At 44.0% G+C, this 26,348-nt stretch overlaps 1 protein-coding gene across 1 annotated transcript in view; it reads left to right on the top strand.

Annotated features, from left to right (window-relative positions):
* dnah7 (dynein, axonemal, heavy chain 7) overlaps positions 1–26,348 on the top strand; it is a 616,407-nt gene that overhangs the window by 555,627 nt on the left and 34,432 nt on the right. Inside the window, exons 62-63 of the mRNA XM_041200170.1 lie at positions 909–1,061; positions 22,669–22,846. Of these exons, the coding sequence (XP_041056104.1) occupies positions 909–1,061; positions 22,669–22,846 (331 nt within the window). The remainder of the gene's footprint in view (positions 1–908; positions 1,062–22,668; positions 22,847–26,348) is intronic.

The raw sequence follows: 26,348 nt of genomic DNA, 5'->3' as shown, positions 1-26,348 counted from the left end.
CTTGGTGACCAACTCTGTGTTCAGTCAAACTGGAGTACCCTCTCCAGGGCTCAAATCAGAGCAAAATTTATGAAGAGCCTGGGCTGCTTAGGATCCCCCTCTTGACCTCCCCAGTTGGTTCTAAAGGGATGCAGAGTGTTACGTTTGATACTGGTTTGCTTGCCAGCTGTTTGATACCGATGTATTTTACTTTTGGATATTATCTTTTTTCATTTGGTGATGTCTGAAATCAATCAAAATTGAATTTGGTAGATTTTTGTTGCAAGATTATTAAGGATAACTGAACCAAGGTGGATTGATGGAGTTAAGATTCAGATCAGCCATGATCTAATTAAATGGTGAAACAGGCTTGAGTGGCTGAATGGCCAAGTTCTTATGTTCCTGCTTTACTATTTACAATGAATGGAAACTTTATGTGACTATCTACAAAATAAGAAATAAGGAGCAGACCATATGGCCCTTTGAGCCAGACCTGCCATTCAGTAAGATCATGGCTGAACTACTGCCTCAACTCCACCTTTACCCCTGCTCCCCATGTCCCTTGATTCCCTGAGAGACACAAAATCTATCTATCTCTCTCTACCCTGAATATATTTAATGATGGAGCATCTAAAATCCCCTGAGATAGAGAATTCCAAAGACTCACAGCCCTCTGAGTGAAGAAATGTTTCCTTATCTCAGTCCTAAATGATTGACCCTTTATCTTGAGGCTGGGTGTCAGTGTTCAAGATTCTCCAACCAGGAGAAACAAGTTTTCAATGTGTCAAGCTGCTTCAAAATCTTGTCTGTTTCAATGAGATCAGCTCTCATTCTTCTAAACCTCAGAGATTAAGTGCTGTCTTCCCTTCTGTTAAATGTTGCTGCAAAATCTTATTAATTTGACATTTTATATATGGGCAATTTTTTAGGGACTGGTGGTGATGTCTGCTGAACTGGAAGAGGTGGTGAAGAGTATGCTGACAGGAAAGATCCCAGGAATGTGGATGAATAAATCGTACCCTAGTCTCAAGCCACTTGGCAGCTACATGCATGACTTCTTACACAGACTGAAATTCTTACAGGTGAGTGCTTTTGCTTTCTAATGACATGGTTTTAGTAACCTGCCATCCATCATCCAATCTCTTGTGATACTAATCATTTGAAAATTAACATCACAATAAAAATTATTAGCTTTTATTGGCTTAATTTTAGATAATAGATGTAAGGGCATAATCAGTTCATTTGTGCATCTGTTATGCATAGTAATTTGCTCAGTAATGCACACAATGTACAATTGAGGCAGCTCTCACAACACAACCATGTGTGTCAACTTGGCACATTTCAGTTTAATTTACATTAGACAGATGGTGCATCATGAATATGAACACACATCCTGTTGAGATCTATAAGATGGAAGACATATTGGCCAAATGAAAATCTTCAAAATAAAGCTCAATCAAAAGGATTCAAAATATGCAAATGAAGACAATAGCTGGAAAATCTACAAATAAGCACAAAAATTCAAACTTTTTTAAAGGTATTGGCAAAAAAATACATCTTTACTCCTTAGTACATCAGAATTCAGTTATGACTTCATTTCAAGCACTCCTCCAAATACCAATGAGCATTTACAACATTGCATATCTATTGTTTATTGCCAAACTAGTTTATTATCAATATGCAAAACAGAAACCTGTCCTGCCTGTTGCCGCATCTCTTAAAGGTTCTAGGGAGACTGCCTTCAGTTTTACGAAGGTTCCTATAACTAACTTGAGTTGGTCTGAGGGAACCTAAAGATAATTTGGGATAACCTATAGAGCTATGTGTGGGCTATGAAAGGACCAGAGAAGTTAAGACCTGGACATTCTAGGCCCAGCTATGTTCAGCTTCTTCATCATTGACCTTCCCTCTTCCCTCCATCATAATATCACAAGTGGAACTGTTCACTGATGATTGCACCATGTTCAGCTGCATTGATAATTCCTCAGCTATTGAAGCAGTTCATGTCAGCAGCAAGTCCTGGAAAACATCTAGGCTTGGGCTAAGAAGTGACGAGTAGCATTCATGCAACTTAATTGATAGGTAATGACCATCTTTAATAAGAGAGTGCCTAATCACCTCTCTTTGACATTCAATGGCATTACCATCACTGAGACACCCGCCATCAGCTGTCTGTGGGTAGAGGGTGGGGGTTTTGACCATTGACCAGAACTAAACTGGACCAAACATATAAATACTACATTTCCTAGAGCAGGTCAGAGGCTGAGTATTCTGAGACTCACTTCCTGACTTCACCAAAGTCTCTCCACCACCTAAAAGGCACACGTCATAGGTGAGATGATGTACTCTCTACTGGCTTGGTTGGATATAGCTGCAACAACATCCAAGAAGTTTGGCGACATCCAGGACAAAGCAATAACTTGATTGGCACCTCATGTACTAGCTTAAATATCCAACTATTCCATCACCAGTGTAAGAAGGAGCAGTGTGTACCACCTACTGGATGCGTTGCAGCAACTCGCTCAGACTTTTTTGTCAGCATCTGCCAAACCTATGACACCCACACCTGGTGTTACAAGAGTAGTTGAGGTATAGGACCACCATCACCTTCAAGTTGACTTTTAAATCACAAGCCATCCTGACATGGACAGATATCAATATTGCCATTCCTTCATTGTGGCTGGATCAAAATCATGGAACTGCATACATAACAGCATTTTTGGAACACCTTCACCACAGGGATCATGATACCATCTAAAGGACAACTAGAGATGGGTCCAAATCCTGAAATTGCTAAAAAAAAAATAAAATGGGCACTCCGGAAGGCTTAGTTGTGACCCTCTGTACAGTCTCAGTAAGAACCATTGCTATGTAGGAAAATATTTCCATACCTACTTTACCTGCAATTTATATATTTTGATATTGAAGATCTTCATTATCTGTGCAGTATTGAACAGCAATTGACACTTTTAATTCTAAAGTTAATGAAATATTTGGAACATGAAATAAAATCACCATGATTTTTGGATGCGGGGCCACGATTTGCAGCTTCCCCATACTCATTCAGATTGAAATCAAAACGGAAAATGCTGGAAATACTCAGCAGGCCTGGCAGCATCTGTGGAGAGAGAAACAGAGTTAGCATTTCAGGTCATGAGAACTCGATTCCCATTCATATCAAGGCTAGTATGACACAAAATTTGTCTACCCAAAAAATGGCGCAGATGAATTTTTAGCCCTAGATGTTTAATTTATGAATTGTGGGAGGACACAATGAAATATTGTCACAACCTGCCAATATTTAAGATGGGAAATTATTCCTGGAATTTTGATGATGCCAGAAATGTAAATTTCCAATGGTGTTTCACTGCTTTTGATTTTTGTCTGTGCTATTAGAAAGGGAAACTTTATTCTGTAATTCCTCTCCTATACTTAAAGCCTGTGTTATGACCGGGATTGGAGGTGTGCGCAGTTTCTCCATCCCTACTGCTCTACAGGTCGCAGCATAAGTGTAAATTTTTAATTTACTCAACAAAATGGCCAATTGTTTGCCTTCACTACTGCTAGACACAGAATGAAAGCAACTTTAACCAGGGGAAGAATTTTCCTGTCGGCGAGCTGGGGGCAGGGCCTGCTCGCTGATGCGTAAGATGTCATTTAGATTGTGAGTTTGACGGGCACGCAGCCATGTTGGCTGCGTGCCCGCCAAACTGTCAAAAGCCTATTAAAGCCATTAAGAAAGTATTTAAAATTGTTAAGGATGCTGCCCATCCAAGCTTAAGATTGGCGGGTAGGTGAAGATCCCAAGCGGCCTTCGCATTTTTCATTAAACCTCATCCACACACAGAATGAGGTTTCATGAAGAGTTTATTAATTAAATTAAAAATTTTGAAAAAATTACTGGACATGTCCCAGCTCATGTGACAGTTTCATATGAGGGGACATGTCCTTAAATTTTTTTTTCACCTTTAGTAAATTTTCCAGAACTCAAACTAATCTCCCTGAAGCACAGAGGTGCCTCAGGGAGCTTTCTGTGTTCTTTCGCACACATGTGCAGAAGAGCACAGGCCCCGACTCAGGGAATCCCCCCGCCTGCACAGGGAACGCACAGCGCTTCCGGGTGCGTGTCACACTGGGCGGGCCTTAATTGGCCCGCCCACATAAAATGGCGGCGTGCACCCAATCGGGGGTGCCGATTCGGTTTTGCTCGCTCCCACCCACCCCCGCACAACCCCCCACCAACGGGGAAAGTTCAGCCCCAGGCTTCTTTCAATAAACTCAGAATAATTGATTTATAATGAAACAAAACTCCTTTTTTTAAAACAAGTTGCAAAACTGGTTAACATACAATTTGTAATCCGGAAGTGTAATGATTTACCCCTTTAATAAAACCCTGACACACATACACATACACACACAATTACTAAACAAAGGACAAGACAAATAAAGCCTCTGCAGAGGTTGGCTTAAGGGAACACTATATGAGTTATACTGAGGTGAGATTTTTGTGGCTGACCATGAACACTTCAGCCTGGACTACAGATAATACAGGGCAGAGAGAGAGAGAGACAGTCTACAGTTTGCTCACCTGGCACACACTGAATTCTAAATAAAACGTTCAGAGAGAACTTCTCCCAGGCGAGGTGTTTTCAGCCAATCAGCAGGAGCCTAGGACCTGGCAACAGCAGTTTTTTGCATTAAGTCAAGTAAGCAAAATTACTCTTATCACACCAGGTGTCTTGCTGGTTATCTCGTTGAAGTCATGTGATTTCTTGGAAAAAGCAACTTGCTCACAGGCCAAAGCGAACTTGTAGCCTTTAAAAATAAAACTCAGGAGAATGTCCAAAATTCAACGTTCTTCCAATTTTTACAAAGCATACAGTCCTTGGATTCCAAACACCTGCTCGAATTTTCATTTGAGGCAATTTATACCTCCATGTAAGGACAACAGTAAATCAGTTTTAAGAAGCCCTTATCAATTAGACCGTGTGTGCATTAGTTTTTGAATTGTAATTTACCTTGGGCATTTTCAACCCAAAATTCATTGGGTTCATGTCTATGCTACAGGGATGGCGAACAGATGATATATTCCCTGACTGAAACCTCACTTTGCAGCCCTAACTTTGCAATATGTTGACCAGGCAGGATAGCTCCAGTCTTGTCTTCCTTTCTGCAACTTCAATCCCAAAGTTCATTGTACAGTGTAGCTTAGAACAAGAATCAAATGAAATGAGAAACTTAGCTTATGTGTAGACTGGCATGTTTGCCTTTTAACATTAACTGCCATCACCTCTTCAGCTGACAAGTATCTTAATATCTGGGAACACTTACAGGTATCATAAGATCTATTCTGTGCAGTTGTTTTCAGTTTCAGGTTTGAAAGATGTGCTAATTAAAATACAGTTGCTCCCTGGCTAAACACTATCCATAAAATCTAAATTAACCAGCCTATAAAACAAGGTACTTGTATTAAATAACAATATATACACACTATATATAAATTGGAAGCTGGTGAATACTTATGCTACCAAGTTAGGTAAGTAAATGACTTTTTAACGGTAAGATAAAACTCAGGTTTGATGTCATGGTTATTAATCAATTGTTATGATAGTTTAATAATTTAAGGAGCTAACAATTTCTAATTGTGTGAGAACTTTGGGATGGAATTTTCCCCTCTCACCATTAGCAGGATCCATGGCAGTTGGGTGTGGAAGACATGGGGGGGGAGCAAAAGATCGGTTTCCGGACGTCAGGAAACCAGGTTGGGATCTTCTCTTCCCGAAGTTCATGGCAAGTTTTTGATTTGCTAATCTTCACTATTTGATGAAGGCCACATGGCAGCAGATCTGGCCCAGAGATTTCTCACAACAACAAGATGCCAGCAAGGTGCAAAGTTGCTGTTCACTCTGAGCCATTTGCCATCGGCTCCAGGCAGAGTTAGGGAAGAAGGTTGGGGGAGGGAGGGAGCAGCGTTCTTACAAGGAGCATGCGGATGAATGGCAACCAAGTTGTGACTGCAAAACTTCCAACCTCTTGGGGGAATGAACCTGCCTGACAAGGGCTCATGTGATTAGTCTTTTCACTGTGACCAGGTCAAGCCATAGAGTCTTGAGGGCAGTGGAGTGAAAGAACTCTCACAGATGACAGTTATCACCCTTGCCAAAGAGTGATGTCTCCATGCACAGCCATGTATTAGAGGGAGGAAAACTCATCCTTGGTCCCCACTGGAAAGGGTGGAATGCACATAGCCATTAAAACTAATAGCAGCAAGAATGAATCCAGGAGACCTCCAGTCAGTGCAAGATAACATATATTTGGGAGTGCAAAAACTGTATACAATGATTAAAAACCTGTACCACCAGTGCTAATTCAATACTTCTTAATTTTCCTTAATTTATCCTATGTCTAGGTGCATACTGACATCCGCAGCTGAGGTGGAGGCAGCCTGCTGACTACCCTGCCTTGTTGTCGGTGATGACTTCAGTGATCATCCTCTGGAGGTCCAAGGCCTGGAAGGCCCCGGATTATTTTGGGTTTCCTGCTCAGGGACAGGTGCACCCTTCTCGGCCTCAGCAGCTGAAGCTGATGGGGGTACAAGCAGAGGCGATTGGGAATACTTGGATGCTCATGGAGATTCCAGGGTGGATGCCCCCATGGTGTCTGCCTGATGCTCCTCCTCCCTTTGAGTGCCTGAGGCCCCTGCCCTGACTCCTTGAGGAGAAGGGGCACCTGGAGGGAGGCCGAGGTGCCCTGCCCCCATCTCGCATAGCCACTGCAAAAGCTCACCCATGGCTACAGCAGAAGGCGTGCAACTGGGTGTTCTGCTGGACCATGTTCTCCATAGCATCCGCCATCCTCCCCGTTGAGACTTCGATGTGCTTGCATTTTGGAACAACTACATCAGAGAGCACATGGATGCACTCCTCTGCCTGGCATGCCACTCTGTTGCAGGCCTCTGACACCGCTGTCTGATGTTTCCCTTCGACTTTCTGATACTCCAGCATCTTCTCCAGGGCCACTTCCAGAGGCTCATCATCTGACTCAGTCTTAGCAGAGGCCTCTTTTCCAGCAGTCCTCCAGCTGCCAGAGACCCTGGCTGTCAGTGCCGCCTCCTGCTGGGGGCACAAGTCTGTACGGCAACTACTAGATTGTGACCCCAAGCCTAAACTTGATATATGACCCATCGAGGAATGTGTGTCTGGGCTGGTGGAGAGTGTAGCTGAATGCTGTGATGGCTGTAGTGGTGTGAAGTCATCCTCATCCTTTTCCGAGGTCTCCTGTGGTCTGTGGGCTCAGGGGCGGGGGCTGGGCTCTTCCTGCTGGCACCTAGAATGGAGAGAGGACAGATTATGTGGCTGCCTAGGTTGGCACAAACTTGGCACTCATCAATCACCTTGATTTTCCAAGGTTGTCTGGGTTATGCACCAGATGCTGGGGGAGGCCGACATTCGCTGTCGGCACAGGCACGGTCACTGCCCTCCCCTGCCAGCTCTGCGGTTGCTGTCCGGATGCAATGAGGGGCCTGAACTCAGGTATCCCCCTCTCTCGTTTTATCACTCTCCCTCCTGTTGTGGACAGTCTTCTCCTGCATAAAGACAGAGGGATGGATTGTGAGCACATATGATCGATGATCAGGTCTCAGCCTGCTAAATCTGTAACTGACCTCGTGATTCCCCAAAAACCGACCACCATGTGCATGGCACAAGTGAGGCGTGAGATGAAATAGTATCTAGTTGCCTGGATAGTGCAGCTCCGAGAACACCCAGGAATATGGACAACATCCAGGACAAAGCAGACCGCTTAATTGAGACTTCATCCAGCAACCTCAGCATTCAGTCCCTCACCACCAACAGAGTTGCAGCAGTGTGTGCCATGTACAAGATGCATTGCAGTAAGTCACCAAGGCTCCTTGAACAGCAATCTTCAACCCTGCAAGCTCTATCAGCGAGGAGGACAAGGGCAGCAGATGCGTGGGGAAGTAGCAGCACCTACAAGTTACCCTGCACTCCACCCCATGGCTGTGACTTCACTGAATGGTGAGGTGGGTTGGAAGGATGGAAGGCTCACTTACCCTAGTGGCACAGATCGTTGACCCATTTGCTACACTGCACCCCACAGGCGCTGACTGCCTTGGCTACCTACTCCCAAGCTGCAGTGGTCAGTTTGCCTCCTGCAGGCATCCCTGGGGAAAAGGAAGCCTTTCTTGAACTGTCTCCAGGAGATGCTTGAGGGATGCACCACTGAAGTAGGGAGCTGCAGCTTGCTGCCTTTCCTTGCTCATCCTTCTTCCCGATAGTGAAGGCCTGCCCAGGTGTTTTTTTAAATATAATGCCCGGACATGACAACCTGTCTTTATGTACGTCTCACCATAAGATTCAATGCAGAATGCGTGCATGCATGACTAACGAGGCAGGGAGCGTACAATCTCATGTAAAAGGCTGCCCTGCCCCACAGCGGGAATCACTCCGACTTGCTCATCTCGCCATGGAACTTATGGAAGGAGGGGAAGATTCCACCCTTTGTCTTGTTTTATCGTTTTCAAATAATTAGTGATCTGACTTACAGTACAGTAAGTAGCCACAAAATGGTCACTTAGCAATTCATCAAATGCGGGTTCTTTTTGTGCCATAGTTCGTACTCATTCTGAAGAATTCTGTTAGGTCTATTTTTAAAATGTATTGCTAATAAATCCTGGATAAATGTTTAAAGAAATTAAACTGTCCTTCAGAACCTTTGATGCTCGTCATTTTCTACACTGTTAATGTTATATGTGGGCTGCATTGAAAGACTGGTGTTGTTCACAACCCATTAAACTTGGCTGTACCTATTTCGCATTATATTCCACATATCTGCAATGATAAACTATTAAACAAGCTATCCTGCTAAGGTGGATTTTTAAGGAGTAGATCCATCATATAGTGCAGCCATTCAAATATTGATTATATTCACAAAATAAATTTCAATGTTAATAATTCTAAACAATTCACTTAAAAGAAAATAACGAAAGAGCAAGTTGGTGCTATTTACTCAATCAGCATGGACAACTTACACATTCCTGCCAGTCTGCTACCGTTTCCTTGGTAGAATGGTGTACAAGAGCATATGTACAAATTCCATACTAAATGAACACAAGCTTGTGACACTGAGCAATTAAACATGTGCAGTTACAATTTGGAAATATTTTGCAGGACTTTAAGCAGCATCATAAAAACACAAGTTGGGCTGAAACATACATAGCTGTGAACTGGTATTTTACTTTGATAAATTATTTATTCCACAATTCCAGGAAAGGAAAATCCGTCAAATATTTGAGATTAGCTAGATAGTGTGGGGAAAGACAAAAAACACATTAAAGCCAAATACTCCTGTAAAATTGGAGGGTAATAGTAAGGACCCATAAGTTTTTAATTTTAATTTGAGAAGTTTGAAGAGTTTAAAAGAGAGGTGTTTGTGGCAGTACTAAAAAGCGTGTAGAGCATTACTGTATATTTTTACACTGGAGCTTAGCTCCTGACTGACCTTGAAAACAAATTCAGCCTGGTTTTAGGATTTATAAAAAGAAAAGTCAAAACACACAATGATCAAAATTACTGCAACACATGAAAGATTTTTCATTTCCTGAAAGAAGAAGAGAACCAGAACCCAATTATCTTTGTGGAATGGTAATACTAAAACTAGCCTGTTAGAAGAAATGCATCATGATAAGCTGACTCAAATTTACTCTGCTAATATCTCTGAAGTAGGTTTTTGTGATTAATAACTCCTGAACTTTAAATCAGAGAATTCCTAAACTGGATACACAGCTGGTGTATCAAAGTCAGTTTTAATGGGAGGAATTTTCCCAGATTTGCACTAAGTGTGATAGCGGGCGGGTAAAACGATGTTTACCCGCTGACTGCAATGGCGGATTTTCACACCCTATTGTCCCAAACCTGCCTCATTATTTATGTATTCCCAGGAAACATGCCACTTCTATGGTGGGCAGGCTCTCATTTGCCCTCCTACCATCACCCCGCTATTGCATCACACCGGCCGCCATGTTTAAAAGGCAGCTGCCAGCACGCTACCAACTCACCACCACTGCCTGGGAGACATGGCCAGCAAAGGAAAAAAGAGCACAGCCCCCCCCCGCCCTAGTTTAAGGACAGGTCCTTCGAGTGACTGCTGGATGCCGTGGAGGCCTGCCAAAATGTCCTGTACCCCAGCTTTGGCCACAGGATGGGCAGCAACGTGACCAATCCGGCTAGGGAGGCGGTGACAGTGGTGGTCAGCACCAATGCCCTTCAGAAGAAGACAGCCACCCAGTGCCGCAAAAGGATTAATGATCTCCTCCATTCCACCAGGGTAAGCCACTCTTTTTATCAGTCTCTACTCACACACTCACAAACTCAGCACACATCCATAGGGCCCTCACTTACTGCCAGTTCAAGGGACATCACCATTCACTCTCTCACACACACTTCATTGCCCTCATCCCGTTCATGGGACCACTCACTACCCGCACAGGCCAAGCACATTTATCATCTGGCCTGGCAGGCGTCCTGTTTACACTTCCTTCATCTCTATTCATGCAGGACAAGCTGGCTCATAACAAGAGAGAGAGGTCACAGACCGGTGGTGGAATGCCCGAAATCAAAGTCCTCATGGACTTTGAAAACAGAGCTATCCAGCTGGCCGGCAAGAATCTAGACTGGCCCTGTGCTGACAGTGAGGTTGGCGCTGCTCTACCAAGTGAGGATCCAGCAGTGCAACATCCAACAAACAACCATGCCAAGAGTGATGTGTCTTCTTTCACAGGCCACTGCCATGCACTAATTATCTCTCCTTGCTTTCACAGGCACGTCTACCAAACAGCAGATAGAGTCCATGACCCAGGATCTCCAATCAAACCCCGAAGAATCCACCGAAGGGGAATCTGAAAGCATCCTCCTCGAAGTTCCATCACCGTGCTCACCCACACCTTCCACCAGCACAGAGACACACACCTCGGTGGGACCTAACTTTAGAATAGACATGGGATCACAATCTGGTGAGCACATCGCATTATCTGATCCACAGCACGCAACGGCAGGGACTTCCCAAGACTCTGGCACTCGGAGGACTGCTGGAGGCCAGAAATTTGCTGAGTCCAATTCAGATGACGAGCCTCTGGACTTGGTCATGTCATTGTTACTGGAGCTGCAACGGCAAGCTCGGGAACACCAAGAAGGGGTATCCGCTGCACTCCTCAGATTGCAAGGCACGATGGAGGAGTCCATCCGCCTTCAGGCTGAGGTGATAGTGCCGGTATGCCAATGCACTGAGGTCAACACTGGTAGGATGGCAGCTGCCATGCAGACCTTGGTCCAGGACATCACTTCTGCATTGCTGTGTAGGCTCAACTCCATCGCTGATGCCATAGTTGGCCTACCACAGTGTGTACATGAGAGGGGTGCGGGGCAGCTCAGTCTCACTCCAGCTATCCCTTCCCCTCAGCCAGCCAGGGGCCCATAGGGAGGAGGATCAATAGGTGCACATTCCGGGCCCATTCACCCAGGTGACCCTAGGAGTAACCGGCTGTTATGACCGATGCAGTTGGTAAAGCAGAGTTATTTTAAAAATCCCAGAGGGAAACTTTAAATAACCTATAGTTTTAAGTGTTATGTTTGAGATGCGACTCTAAATTCAGGAATCAGAGCACCAGTTCTCGGAGCTTTACATTAAATTAAATGAAACATTTTATTAACTTACACAGGTTAAAATACATATACACATGGGTTAAAATTACTACTATCATAACTTTTAACAAGTTCCCAAACTAATCTCCATTAAGGCAATGGCAACCCTTAGACCTAACCAAACACCAGGCAAAGCATTTTCACCTTACGAATTCAAAATAAGGTTCTTTCAACTTTGGTTACTGTGGAGATGGTTGGAGGCTTGCTGCTGCTGTTGGTCTTGCATTGCTTCTGCTCTGCACGCCCAAAAACTGCTAAAATTGTACCTACCACTGCCCATGGATGTTAGTTCTCATTGTCTCAGCAACCTCTGAACTAAACCCCTCTAACAGTAAAATCCATTTCATAGTATCAATTTTATTAGTAATATAAACATATTGCTTGACAGCTGCTAGATAGCTGTCAGTTTTCATCTCACTTCTTGAATGCTCTATTCCAAAAATGCAAATGCACGCTATCTCTTGTACATATCAAAACCAGTACAAATCAGTCTGTGCTGGCAGGGCAGTAGGAGGGCTGGGCTGGTAAGGTCTGGAGTGCTTGGTGGCACTTTGGTGTCTCTGCGTTTCTTGCGTGGGCAGGCAGATTAGGAGCCCAACTCCAATCCTATCACTGTGGCTGCGTCTGAACTTTCTCAGTTGCAGAGGAATGGTCACTTTATACAGATGTCCTTCCTGCTTAGCCATTTCCCTTGTCTACCCTGCCCCCCACCTCGCTTTTCTGTGCGAGGGATCCAACACCAGGGCAGCAGTCGGACCCCCCCCACCCGCCTCCGCCGACAACAGCAACAGTTGCCTCTGGGGTTGGGCAGCAGTTGCCTCCAGGCATCACCCCTCCACGAAAACAGTCGCCTCTGAGGCAGGGCGGCATTTCACCCAGGCCCCCCGGCGCCCTTGAAACTTCAAAGCAACAGGCAACCCTGGCAAGCTCTGCAGAACGATAATGTTCACTCACCCTCAGTTCCCCCAAAGTAAAGGCTACCAAGTGCATGTTGCCGTTGTGAAACACGTTGATGTGCTTTCCTGCCAACGTGCATGGACAATCCGGTGGTGGTCCAAGAGCCTGGTGGGATGGCCTTTTAATTATATACTGATGTATTACAGTGAGCTCCCTGTCGACCGTTGGTGGGAACAGCGGGCTGAGCGGAAGATCGCAACCTGCTTTCCTGCCATCGTGAAACCGATCACGCCATGTTGTCTGCGCACGCCACTTAACACACCCGCTGCCAGTGGCCATGGAAAATTCCACCCAATTAAACTATTAGAGCAGTGGTTCTCAAAATGTTTTGGTTGAAGGTCCTCTCATAGAATGGATTAGTAATCGTGGGCACCCTAAATTACAATAATATATAATACTCATAATACCTGGGCAAACTCATATTTTGGGACACTTCCTTTCTGTAGCACTTAAATATTTAAAAATCTCTTCTCTTGAACTCACCTGTTGTCCACCATTAATGTTGATAGCTGCAAGTCTATCTGATGATCTTCCTGTCATTTTGAATGCTCCTCCATGCCCATTCACCTCCTAGGTGAGATAGTAAGCCCTCTCTGCCCTGTATATATTGATGGTCATACTCCACTCCCACCTCCAAGCTCGCACCATAAAAACATAAGAGCATAAGAAATAGGAGCAGGACTAGACCATTCGGCCCCTCAAGCCTGCCCTAACAATTTAATAAGATCATGGTTGAACTGCCCCAGGCCTCCGCCCCTCTTTCGTGCCAGCACTTCATAGCCCTCAACTCCCCAATATTTCAAGAATCTATCTACTTCTTCTCTAAATACTTCCAGTGAACTAGCCTCCACAACTCTCTGGGGTAGAGAATTCCAGACATTCACTACCCTATGAGAGAAGAAATTTCTTCGCTTCTCAGTTTTAAATGAGTGTCCCCTTATTCACTAACTATGTCCCTTAATTTGAGATTCCCCCACTAGTGGAAACATCCTCTCAACATCAACCCTGTCAAGCCCCCTCGGAATCTTGTACGTTTCAACAAGATCACTCCTCATTCTTCTAAACTCTAATAAATAAAGGCCTAATTTGTTTAGCTGTTCTTGATAAGTCAACCCCTTCATCCCAGGAATCAGTCTAGTGAATCTCTTTTGAACTTCCTCCAATGCCAGTATGTCCTTTCTTAAATACGGGGACCCAAACTGTACACAGTACTCTAGGTGTGGCCTCTCCAACACTCTGTACAGTTTTAACAAGACTTCCCTATTTTTAAACTCCAACCCACTAGCAATACAGGCCAAAATTCCATTTGCTTTCTTATTACTTGCTGTGCCTCCATGCTAACTTTTTGTGTTTCATGCACAAGAACACCCAAGTTCCTCTGTGTTTTACTTTTTTGGAGTCTCTCTCCATTTTAATAATAGTCTGCCTTTTGATTCTTCCTACTAAAGTGCATGACCTCACACTTCCTTACATTAAAATACATCTGCCAAGTTTTCACCCTCTCACTCAACCTAACTATATCCCTTTGCAGATTCCTTATGTCCTCAACACAGCATGCCTTCCCACCTATTTCTGAAACATCAGCAAATTTGGACATATTGCACTCTGCCCTCTCCTCCAAGTCATTAATATAGAGAGTAAATAATTGAGGCCCTAGGACTGACCCTTGTGGCACTCCACTAGTTACGCCTTTCCAACCTGAAAAACACCCATTAATCCTGACTCTCTTTCTTTTCTGTGTTAACCAATCCTCAGTCCATGCTAAAACATTACCCCCAATACCGTGAGTTCCTATCTTGTGCAATAACCTTTTATGTGATACCTTATCAAATGCCTTCTGGAAATCCAAATACACTACATCTACCAATTCCCCTTTATCAACTCTTTGTTATGTTCTCAAAAAACTCTAGCAAATTTGTCAAACATGATTTCCCTTTCACAAAACCATGTTGACTCTGATTGCGTTAAGCTTTCCTAAATTTTCTATTTCTTCCTTAACGATGGCCTCTAGCATTTTCCCAATGACAGATGTTAGGCTGAGTGGCCTATAGTTTCCTGCTTTTTGTCTCCCTCCCTTCTTGAACAGGGGCGTCACATTAGCAGTTTTCCAATCACTGAGACCCCCTGGAATCCAGTGAGTTCTGGAATATTTCGACCAATGCCTCCACTATCTCTGCAGCCACTTCCTTTAAAACCTTTGGATGCAGGCCATCTGATCCTGGCAACCTTTCTGCCTTTAGTCCCATTAGTTTGTCAAATACTTTGTCCCTTGTGATAGAAACCATTACAAGATCTTTCTTCCTATTAGCTCCTTGCTTATCTGATATCTTTGAGATGATTATAGTGTCCTCCACCGTAAAGACCAATGCAAAATATTGGTTTAAATTATTTGCTGTTTCCCTGTTCCCTGTTATCAATTCTCCAGTCACATCCTCCAAGGGTCCCACGCTTACTTTAGTCACTCATGTTTTTTCATATACCTGGAGAAGCTCTTGCAGTTTGTTTTTATATTTTTTGCCAATTTAATTTCATAATCAATTTTCTCTCTCTTTATTAGCTTTTAGTCATCTGCTGCTGGTTCCTAAAAAATTCCCAATTCTGTAGCCTACCACTACTTTTTGCTGCTTTGTACGCCCTAGTTTTTGATTGGTTATTCTCCTTGACCATCTTTGTTAATCACGGGTAGTTCATCCTTCTCACCAAGTCCTTTTTTTGACAGGGATAAATTTTTGCAGAGCATTATGAAATATCTGATTAAATGTCTGCCTTTGCTCAACCACTGACCTTACCCTTGGTCTATTTTCCCAGCCCACTTTAGACAACTCTTTCTTCATAACTCTGTAATTGCCATGATTTAAGTTGGTTTGAGACCCGAGTTGCTTGCCCTCAAACTGAATTTGAAATTCTACCATGTTGTGATCGCTATTCCCTAGAGGATCCTCAATGATGATATCTCTTATTAATCCCACCTCATTAGACATTACTAAATCTAAAATAGCCTGTTCCCAGGGAGGTTCTGCAATGTATTACTCTAAGAAACAATCCCTGATGCACTCTACAAATTAATCTTCCATGTTACCCCTGCCAATCTGATTTGTCCAGTCAATATAATTATTATAATTATAATCTAAATATAGGTTAAAGTCACCCATGACAATTGTAGCGCCCTTCTTACAAGCCTCCGTTATTTCCCAATTTATACTTTGTCCTACAGTGAGGCAACTCATCGGCGGCCTATAGACAACTCCCAGCCATGACTCCCTCCCATGCTATTCCTTATTCCCACCCAAACTGGTTCCACATCATGACCTATTGCACCTATGTCACTACTCACCACCACATTGATACCTTACTTTATTAACAATGGTACCCTTCCTCCTTTTCCTTTTTGTCTATTTTTCCAGAATGTTGAACATTGATTTCCCAGCCTTAGTCACCCTGCAACCATGTCAAGTCATATTAATTTATTTCTATGGGGCTGTTAACTCATCTATCTTGTTACAGATGCTACATGCATTTAGATAAAGAGTCTTAAGCTTTGACTTTTTACAATTACTCATTCTGGTTCTAATTTCTGCTGCATTCTTCTGCTTATATTTTCTGCCCCTTTCTGTCGCACTTTGATTATCGTTTGCCTCTTCACTATGCTGCACCTCTGCTCTCTCATTTCTTTTTGATATTTTAAACTTCCCTTCAATTGAACCCCCTGCCCCACTAATTAGTTTAAAGTCCTATCTACAACCCCAGTTATATGATACATCAAGACACTAGTCCCAGCATAGCTCAAATGAAGCCCATCCCAATGCAACAGCTCTCACAGTTTCTGCTTTTGAACTTAGCCCCGAGTTGCTCATAGTCCCTCAGCAGAACCTCTTTCCTAGTCCTACCTATGTTGTTTGTGCTTCTGTGGACCACAGCAACTGGATCCTTCCCCTCCCACTCCAAGTTCCTCTCCAGCCCTGAAGAGATGTCCTTAACTTTGGCACCAGGTAGGCAACACAGCCTTCGGGATGCTCTGTCTTTGTTGCCAGAGAACAGGATCTATTCCCCCAACTGTGCCATACCCTATTACAACTACATTTCTGTTTTCTCTACCCCCCCCCACTCCTCCCCCACTTGAATGGCGCTATGTACCACTGTGCTATGGTCAGTTGGCTCATTCTCCCTACATCTTTTCCCTCATCCATACCGGGAGCAAGAACCTCGTACCTTTGGACAAGGGCACTGGCTGAGGCTCCTCCAAAGCTAAATTCTGGATCCCCATACCTGTCTCACTTGCAGTCACACCCTCCTGTCCCTGACCATGGTCCAAATTTAATGTAATTAATCTAACGGGCGTGACTGTCTCCTGAAACACACTGTCCAGGTAACTCTCCCCCTCCCTGATGTGTCGCAGTGTCCACAGCTTGGACTCCAGCTCATGACCTCCAAGCTGAATCTCCTCGAGCAGCCATCCACTCACCATGGATTGCACCGGCGTCCACCAGCTCCTACATACTACATCTGCAACACATCGCCTGCCCAGCCATCTCTATTCTATTTAATTGATGAATTTGAATGTTAAATTTTCTAAAAATGAATTTCTTAACTATACTCTTCAGCTATAATAACGTCTCCTGATTTAAACCACTTGGCCAATCAAAAGAGACAATCACCTACCTGTTTGCCCTTGACGTCACACTTCTGTTCTGGCAGGTATAAACAGCCTGAAGGGGCTTATCTCCTGCCATCGCTGCCTTCTCATGCAGGTCCGCTCTCCATGTGCTGCACCACTCCCATCTCTGGCTGCTGCTCAGTTTCGTGCTGCTCAGCTATTTTGCAGACCCCCTAAAAAGTCTTTACGGACCCAGCAGTCAGTGGATCCTACTTTGAGAAACACCACGCTAAAGTAACCAAAAATACTTGACCGTCCCAGGAAAGTTGAATAGATTCGGAATTGCATTTAGTTGGTTACTGTGATGAGTTAAATGTTCTGTGGAGCTGAGTTGAAGTTAAGAGAATAAATTTAAGGAGTTGATGAGAGCTTTTAAAATTGACTTAACTGTTCAGTAAATGATTAAATAATTATCATAGCTTGTTGTGAGAGGCTGCTTTATCATATTCTTAAATTAAATCACAGTGCCCTTTTTTAGCTGTGAGTTTTAGTTAATTATTTTCTCAGGAGAGTGTTTTATGATTTGGATAAAGCTAAATGACTAATATATGGAGGAGAAAAATTCCTTAAACACTTAAAGACAGAGTCAAAGGGAGATCATATTTTAGGAAATGATGTTGACTGCTTAAGGGGGGAATGTTTTATCAGGAAAGAAAAGCAAATACCGCAGATGCCAGATATTTAAAATCAAAGCATCTAATGCTGGAATCGCTTAGCAGGAAAACCAGTATCTGTAACAAATAGAGAAAGGTTAGAATAACATTCAAGTCTTTGATCTTTGAGGAGAGCCCTTTCAAATGCTTTCACTGCTACTTGGAAAGAAGAAAAAAGGTTCTATTAAATGTGGTTGAAAGAACAAAATAAAATTGAAGATCAGGACAATTTTGAAATAAAGTGGCTGGGTCAGTGCTGCTGAAGACAAATGTTGAGAATATGTGGCTGTGCATGGTAGAGTGAGTGGATCTCATGAAGCAGAGAGAGTAGTGATTGGAGTAATGCTGAATACCATAGGCAGGTGGATCCAAAATAGGCTGGGTGGAATTTAAGCTGGAATTTTAATGGAGGGTTGTAGATCTGAAAGGCTAGCCTAACTGTTTTCCTTTCTCCAAAAGTGCTACCCGACTTGCTGAGTGTGTTCTTCATTTTACACCTTATTAAAGATGGAGATAAAGGGATGATAGCTGTTTTATTTCTCTCACCAAGGATAGCTATGTTATTTATTGACTGTTAATGGACAGCTTCCTGTTCAAATGTAGCATGTGTCCTTTTGTTTACGGCTGCCTGTGTGCCTTTGCGGAGATAATTTGGAAAGCATCAGATATATAAGAATAAACCTGCAGATATATTTGATGTAAAAACTAGATAAAAGTATACAAAAATAATTTGTAATTTTATTTCGCAGCTTCTGTGTTGCATGGAATAATGTGACTACAAGAGTATATTTTGCGAAAGCAAAATACTGCAGCTGCTGGAAATCTAAAATAAATAAAGGAAATGCTGGAAATAATCACGTCAGGTGACAGAAATTAAGGGCCGAATTATATCATGGAAGTGACCCCACTTCAGCTGGCGGTGGGAGACAGGGATGTTTGTTCCTGGCAGTAGTTAATTAAGTGGCTTCTGCCAGAGTTGCTGTCTTTATTAAGGATGGCAGCCCACCCTTGCATATTGCTGCCCCAATTAGAGGGCCGCTGGCTCAGCAACCTCAAAAGTGCCACTACTAGTGATGGCTAATGATGAGGCTGCAGCTGCAGGATGAGGGTGCATCAATGGCCCTGCATGACCATGCACCCTTGAAGAGTAGTAAGTGAGATCTGGGGATGTGGAGTCAGGCAGGCAGGACCAGGCAATCTGGGTGGTGGGGTTGATGTCACAGAGGGCAGGTGCTGCCATTGCCATGGGTGAACCATTGTGGCCAGGGGCCCTATTGTTTATGTGGGTCATGGAAAGCCACCAACCTCCCCCCACCTCAGTGCTGGAGCCTCCAGGTTTCACCTGCCCATCTCCCCTTGTGGCGGCAGGCCCTTCAAAGCAAAATGCCCGTGTGGTTAAGAAGAGGCCCTTACTTAGACACTTAAAGTGGCTCATTTGTATTCCAGGTGGGCAACATGCCTGCCAGCTTTCCTATGCTGTCAAAAAGAATGGCGGCGGGAAGACATCGACCACACTTCCCTCCACCATTTTTCCAACCTTACTGCCACCCAGCCCCTCGTCAAAGAGCTGGTAAATTTTGGCTAGAGTTAACATTTCAGCTTGTTGACTTTTCATTAGGGTTCAGAGTTGAACTGAATTTTTAGACCCCATTGGGGTGGTTGGATGGATGTGGAATATTGCACTGATGGCATGCTAGCTCCCCAGCACCATCCCACTCCTGAGTTATTTTCCCGGACATGAGAATGAGGATGCAACAGAATTACCCTTCCACAAATGCCGGGCAGCCAATTAAACCTGTTTTAAGACTGTTATGACACAGAAGTTGGTAAAGGCTGAGTTGTTTAAATCCTAGAGGGAAACTTGAATGACTGTCATAACCTATATTTTAAATTGGTATGTTTGAAATGCAGCTCTGAGTTTAGGAATAAAACCGCCAAACCTCAAAAGGTTTTTATATAAAACAAAATTAAACATTTATTAATTTAACAACAAATTAAACACATTCACATCTACAAATTACTACCACAATAACTTTTAAATAAATCCCTAAATTAATCACACCCAGGTAATCTTCACCAAGGCAACAATAACTCATAGACTTTAAACAGACACAAGGCAAAGCACTTTTGACCTAACGATGATGTTCCTTTCAATTTGCTTTCTTTGCACAGTTGTAGGCCTACAAGCTGGTTAGATCTTACATGCCTCTGTCGAGCACGCACAAAACTCCTTTCCGTTTATACTTGGCTTTCCCTTTGAATGTAAATTTTCCATTGTATCCTAGGCTTTTAATTTTACCTCTCCTAACAATAATGCTTTCATTCCACCAATTTTATTAGTAATGTAAATACGTTGCTTGGTGACTCCCAGCAAGGTGCAAGATTTCATCCATTCTTTTGAATGGTCTATTTAAAAATGCAAATTGCCCTTTACCTTCCACTCCTTACGTTTATCTATACATCAAAGCACCCAGACTAGCTGGCTTTACTTCAATTAAGACACACACAGGCACACACATAGATACAGATCCCACTACAATTCCAATTTAAAAATAATTTCCAATCATATCATACACATTAATATCTCTTCATGACAAAGGCCTATTGGCCTCCAAAGGGATGAGCTTCTGATCTCCATTTGACCTTGATGTCGAGCTCCTGATGACGACGAGGAAAATCCTGCCCGTTAACTCTGTTTTTCTCCACACAGAGTAACTTGCAAATCAGTTTTCAATTTGATTCCTCAAAATACTGAAGCCCAGATATGAGCAAATCTATAGCAGGCGGTCAATGTATCAGCTTTGCATATGGGGCAAAAAAACAGCCAGCTGGAGGAAATATTGGCCCAGGTTTTCACTGAGTTGGGATGACTCTGGAACCCTTTAAAATGGTGGGTGGGATGCGGTCCTGGGATACCCACCCCATTCCTGTTTCTGGCTATTTTCAGTGGCGCAAAATAAGAATTTAGGTAGCCAGCCTGCATGCAGCACTCACTCCCTTGCTGGCTCCACTTCAGGGATGTAATGACCTAGTGTGAGGTGATTTAAATGCTCAGAGCCCTTTAAAGGTAAAAAAAAAAACAAGCGCCAGTCCCCATTAGTCCCTCGCAATTTTCTTCTGTACTTGTCTTCAATCGGGTTCGATGGGAAAGGCAATAAAAACAGTTTAATTGGTCCTGCCATTAAATGTTGCAGGTCCACAGCCTTCTTAGCATTTCTGAATTTCCCACTCACTGACAGATACCCACAGCCCCTCCCCATCCCTGAGTTGCAAACACTTAATGGGCTGTAACTTACTCGCAGTGGCAATCGGTGTCAGAATGCCACTCCGTGCCCAATTGCTTACATTAAACTTCTTCCATGCCTGTCTTCCCCAACCTTCTGACTCAGGCCAGGCAAGATACAGTCAGCACAGCAGTCCTCAAAACCCAGTGTCGCAGTCCAACAGAGTCAGATTGAAGAAGGGCACACACCCCTTTTTATGGCACCAGCTGCCATAAACCATCTAAGTTAAAGGTCCCATTAAAATTGTCAGACCTGGGAGAAGTTTAAGTACCTAAGTTAAGTGGATAGGATTTTGGGATGGGGTGGGGGGGGGGGGGCGGGGGGCGGTGGTGGCGGGGCAGAACTGGAGGTCAGGGGTGGATTGGAGGGTGGGGTTGGACCTCAGTGGGTTGGGGGGTGTCAGACCTCGGGGTGAGGGGATTGGGTTGGTTTGGGGGAGTGTTAGGTCTGCAGGGGTGGGGTCGGGTCAGGTCGGGTGGGGGAGTGTCGAGCCTATGGGGGTATCGGGTCGGGTTGGGCCTGTGGGTGGGAGGGTCGCATTGGGTCGGGGCGGGTGGGGGAGGGTGTTAGGGGTGGTGGAGGGAGTCCCGTGCTAGTGTTGGGAGTGCCATGAGGGGTTGTGGAGGTGAGGAATACCATGGGGGTTCGTTAGTCAGGAGGTGGGGTGTCCCCAGGGGGCTCGGAAGTGTGGGACAGTCCCATAGGGGGATCGCTATGGGTCTTTACAATAGTTACCCAGAAGTTAGAAGGGGTTTTAACTCTTTTAACCTTTTCTGGGTAAATATTTGTGTAACACAGTTGGAACCATCCAAAGTTTGTAATTTAAGCCACTATTTCGAATGGTTCAAAATGCAGGGCAAACCCTTACCTGTGAAGTTCCATGGGATTCCCCAGTGCATCATTGGTGTACCTCCCCCAATCCAACACTGGGGAGCTTGGAATTACGGCCCATTATTTTTGAGAATTTATTATATTTCACCTTTTACTTACTTCCCATATGTGCATCCCAATATTAATTTTATTTTCTGTAAAATTATAAAAAGTGAATGATAAAACCTGCTTGCTCTTTCCTGGCTTGCTGTCTCTGAGAGCTCTACAGTACGATTGGCTGTTTAGTCTGCTTGATGATATTGTTGTCACTGGGCGCCATAGATTTCTTATAGCAGACACCAGAATGAAATTAACATTGGGAAAATTGACTTCCATGCCTCACAGCTTGCTGGACCTTTACAGGCAGTTTTCTTTGAGGTCAATGGCAAGTGCCTTCACTTTGTCGCTGACTGAAAATTCCAGGCCTATGTCATAGAATTCTAAAGATAGATAATTATGTAATCAGAGCATAAATTGATTCTTTTGCACATGAATATGGACTTTGTTGAGATGCATAAACTCACTGTGATTGTAATGTCTTTTCAATATGCCAGGACTGGTTTGAAGATGGAGCTCCTCCTGTCTTCTGGTTGTCTGGGTTTTTCTTTACTCAAGCTTTTCTGACAGGGGGGCAGCAAAATTATGCCAGAAAATACACCATTCCCATTGACCTGCTCACATTTGACTATGAAGTACTGGAGGACAAGAATTACAACGTTCCCCCAGAAGACGGTAAGTGATCACAACTTGAACACATAACAGTCATGTGATTTTGCAATGGTTGGTCTTGAGTGCTACCAAGCAGTGTTGCATTGAGCGCCATTCAAAAGCAAGACACTTGTATTAAGATTAATTTTTCTCCAAATTTTATAATTGTAAACTTTCCTGAAACCTGTAAGAATACATAATACGGAAGTACATTCAGTTTATTGTTGATACACTATAGTTAGTTTAGTTATTACTGAGAAGACAGCAATCTTGTTGCAATTGCTATAGCAACTATTGCTTTGCAAACAAAGTCATTGGGAACAATTTTATGAATGCACACTCACAGCAGGATTTTCCGCACCCGCCTGCCACTGGGATCTTCCGGTCCCTCTGCAAGTCAATGGACTTCTGGCTGGGGCGCCTCCTCGCCTGCGGCGGGTCCCACCTGTGACGGGGTCAGAAAATCCTGGCCTCAGAGTGGAAGCCTTGCCTGCTGGAAGTGCACATTCAGTAATCACAGGTGCAATCCCCAAAATTTTCCATCCATTAAGGATTTTGCTTATTTATTTTTTTATTTATTTGTTTATGGGATTTAGGTGTTGCTAGTTAGGCCAACATTTATTGCCCATCCTTAACTGCCCTTGAGAAGGTGGTGGTGAACCACCGTTTTGAACTGCTATAGCCCATGTAGTGTAAGTACACCCGCAGTGCTGTTATGAAAGGATTTCCAGGATTTTGACCCAGCAGCAGTGAAGGATGAGTGATATAGTTCTAAATCAGGATATTGTGAGGCTTGGAGGGGATTTTGCAGTTAGTGGTGTTTCCATGTATTTGCTGCCCTTGTCCTTCTAGGTGTAAGAGGTCATGGGTTTGGAAGGTGCTGTGAAAGGAGCCTTGGTGAGTTGTTGCAATACATCTTATAGATAGTAAACACTGATGCCAATGTACGTTGGTGGTGGAGGGATTGAATATTTAAGTTGGTGAATGGGGTGCCATTCAAGCAGGCTGCTTTGCCCTGGTTGATGTTGAGCTTCTTGTGTTGTTGGAGCTGCACTCACCCAGGCAAGCAGAGAGTATTCCATCACATTCCTGATTTATGCCTTGTAGATGGTGGACAAGCTTTGGGGAGTCAGAAGGTAAGATATTCACCGCAAAATTCCCAGCCTCTGATCTGCTCTTGTAGACACAGTATTTATATGGCTGGTCCAGTTCAGTTTCTAGTCGATGGTAATTCCCAGGATGTTGATAGTGGGGGATTCAGCGATGGTAATGCCATTGAATGTCAAGGGATAAAGGTGAGATGTTCTCTTGTTGGAGGTGGTCATTGCCTGGCACTTGTCTGGCACAAATATTATTTGTCCCTTAGCAGCCCAAGCCTGAATGTTATCAGGTCTTGCTGCATGCATAAGCACACATAGATTCTTCAGTGTCTGAGGGTTCGCGAATGGTGCTGAACATTGTGCAATCATCGGCGAACACCCCCACTTCTGATGTTATGATGGAGGGAAGGTCATTGATGAAGCAGTAGAAGATGATTGGGCCTAGGACACTACTCTGAGGAGCTCCTGCAGCAATGTCCTGGGATTGAGGTGATTGACCTCCAACAACCACAACTATCTTCCGTTGTGCTGGGTATGAATCCAACCGGTGGAGACTTTTCCTCTGATTCCCACTGACTTCAATTTTGCTAGGGCTCTTTAATGCCAAACTTGATCAAATGTTGCCTTGATGTCAAGAGAAGTCATTCTCAGCTCACCTCCTGAGTACAGCTTTTTTGTCATTTTGTACCAAGGCTATAATGAGGTCAAGAGCTGAGTGACCCTGGTGGAACTCGAACTGAGCATCAGTGAGCAAGTTATTGCTGTTGTAAGTACTGTTGACCCTTTCTGTCACTTTGCTGATGGTTGACAGTAGATTGATGGGGCACTAATTAGATTTGCCTTGCTTTTTGTGGACAGGACACATCTGGGCAATTTTCCACATTGCCGGGTAGCTGCCAGTGTTGCAGCTTTACTGGAACAGCTTGGCTAGGCACACAGCTGGCTCTGAAGCACATGTCTTCAGCGCTATTACTGAAATGTTGTCACAGCCCATAGCCTTTGCACTTTCCAATGCCTTCAGCCATTTCTTGGTATCATGGAGTGAATCAAATTGACTGAAGACTGGCATCTGTGATGCTGGGGACCTCAGGGGGAGCCCGAGAAGGATCATCTACGCGACACTTCTGGTTGAAGATGGTTGCAAGTGTTTCAGCCTTCTCTTATGCATTGATGTGCTGGGCTCCTCCACCATTGATGATGGGGATATTCATGGAACTGCCTCATTCAGTCAGTTGTTTAATCGTCCACCATCATTCACAACTGAGTGTGGCAGGACTGCAGAGCTTAGATCTGATCTGTTGTAGGAACTCCTAGTCCTGTCTATCGCTTGCGGTTTCTGCTGTTTGGCATGCAAATAGTCCTGCGTTGTAGCTTCACCAGGTAGACATCTTATTTTTAGGTGTGCCTGGTACTGCTCCTGGCATGCCTTCCTACACTCTTCATTGAACCAGGGTTCATCCCTCAGCTTGATAGTATTAGTAGAGTGGGGGATATGCCGAACCATGAGGTTAGAGATTGTGGTGGAATTCAATTCTGCTGATGCTGATAGCCCACAGTGCCCCATGAATGCCCAGTCTTGAATTTCTAGATCTGTTTGAAATCTATCACATTTAGCATGGGGGTAGTGTTACACAATATGATGGAGGGTATCCTCAATGTGAAGACGGGACTTCATCTCCACAATGACTGTGCAGCGGTCACTCCTACCAATACTGTCATGGACAGATGCATCTGCAGCAGGTAGATTGGTGAGGATAAAGTCAAGTAGGTTGCTGGTTCCCACACTACCCACCGCAGGCCCAGCCTAGCAGCTATGTGCTTTAGGACTCAGAGAGTCCCGAAGGCTGTGTTGCCTACCTGGTACCAAGGTTAAGGACATCTCTTCTGGGCTGGAAACGAACTTGGAGTGGGAGGTGAAGGATCCAGTTGTTGTGGCCCACGTAGGTACCAACGACATAGGTAGGACTAGGAAGGAGGTTTTGCTGAGGGACTATGAGCAGCTCAGGGCTAAATTAAAAAGCAGATCCACAAAGATAATAACCTCCCGATCACTACCTGAGCCATGTAGAAATTGGTGTAGGGTTAAATAGATTAGAGAGGTAGATGCTTGGCTCAAAGATTGGTGTGGGAGAAATGTGTTCCAATTCATGGGGTACTGGCACCAGTACTGGGAAGGAGAGAGCTGTCCCATTGGGACGGGTTTCATTTGAGCCATGCTGGGACCAGTGCACTGGCGAATCGTATAACTAGGGTTGTAGTTAGGACCTTAAGCTAATTAGTCGGGTGGAGGGCTCAGTTGAATGGAAGTTCAAAAAATCAAAATGAAACAAGAGGACAGTGGTGCAGGGTAGTGAAGAGGCGAACGATAATCAAAGTGTGACAGGAAGGGGTGGAAAATATGAGCAGAAGAGTGCAGCAAAAATTAG

Source organism: Carcharodon carcharias, chromosome 12 (assembly GCF_017639515.1).
Source record: "Carcharodon carcharias isolate sCarCar2 chromosome 12, sCarCar2.pri, whole genome shotgun sequence".
NCBI classification, from domain to species: domain Eukaryota; kingdom Metazoa; phylum Chordata; class Chondrichthyes; order Lamniformes; family Lamnidae; genus Carcharodon; species Carcharodon carcharias.
This window is presented reverse-complemented; position numbering and strand designations above follow the sequence as displayed.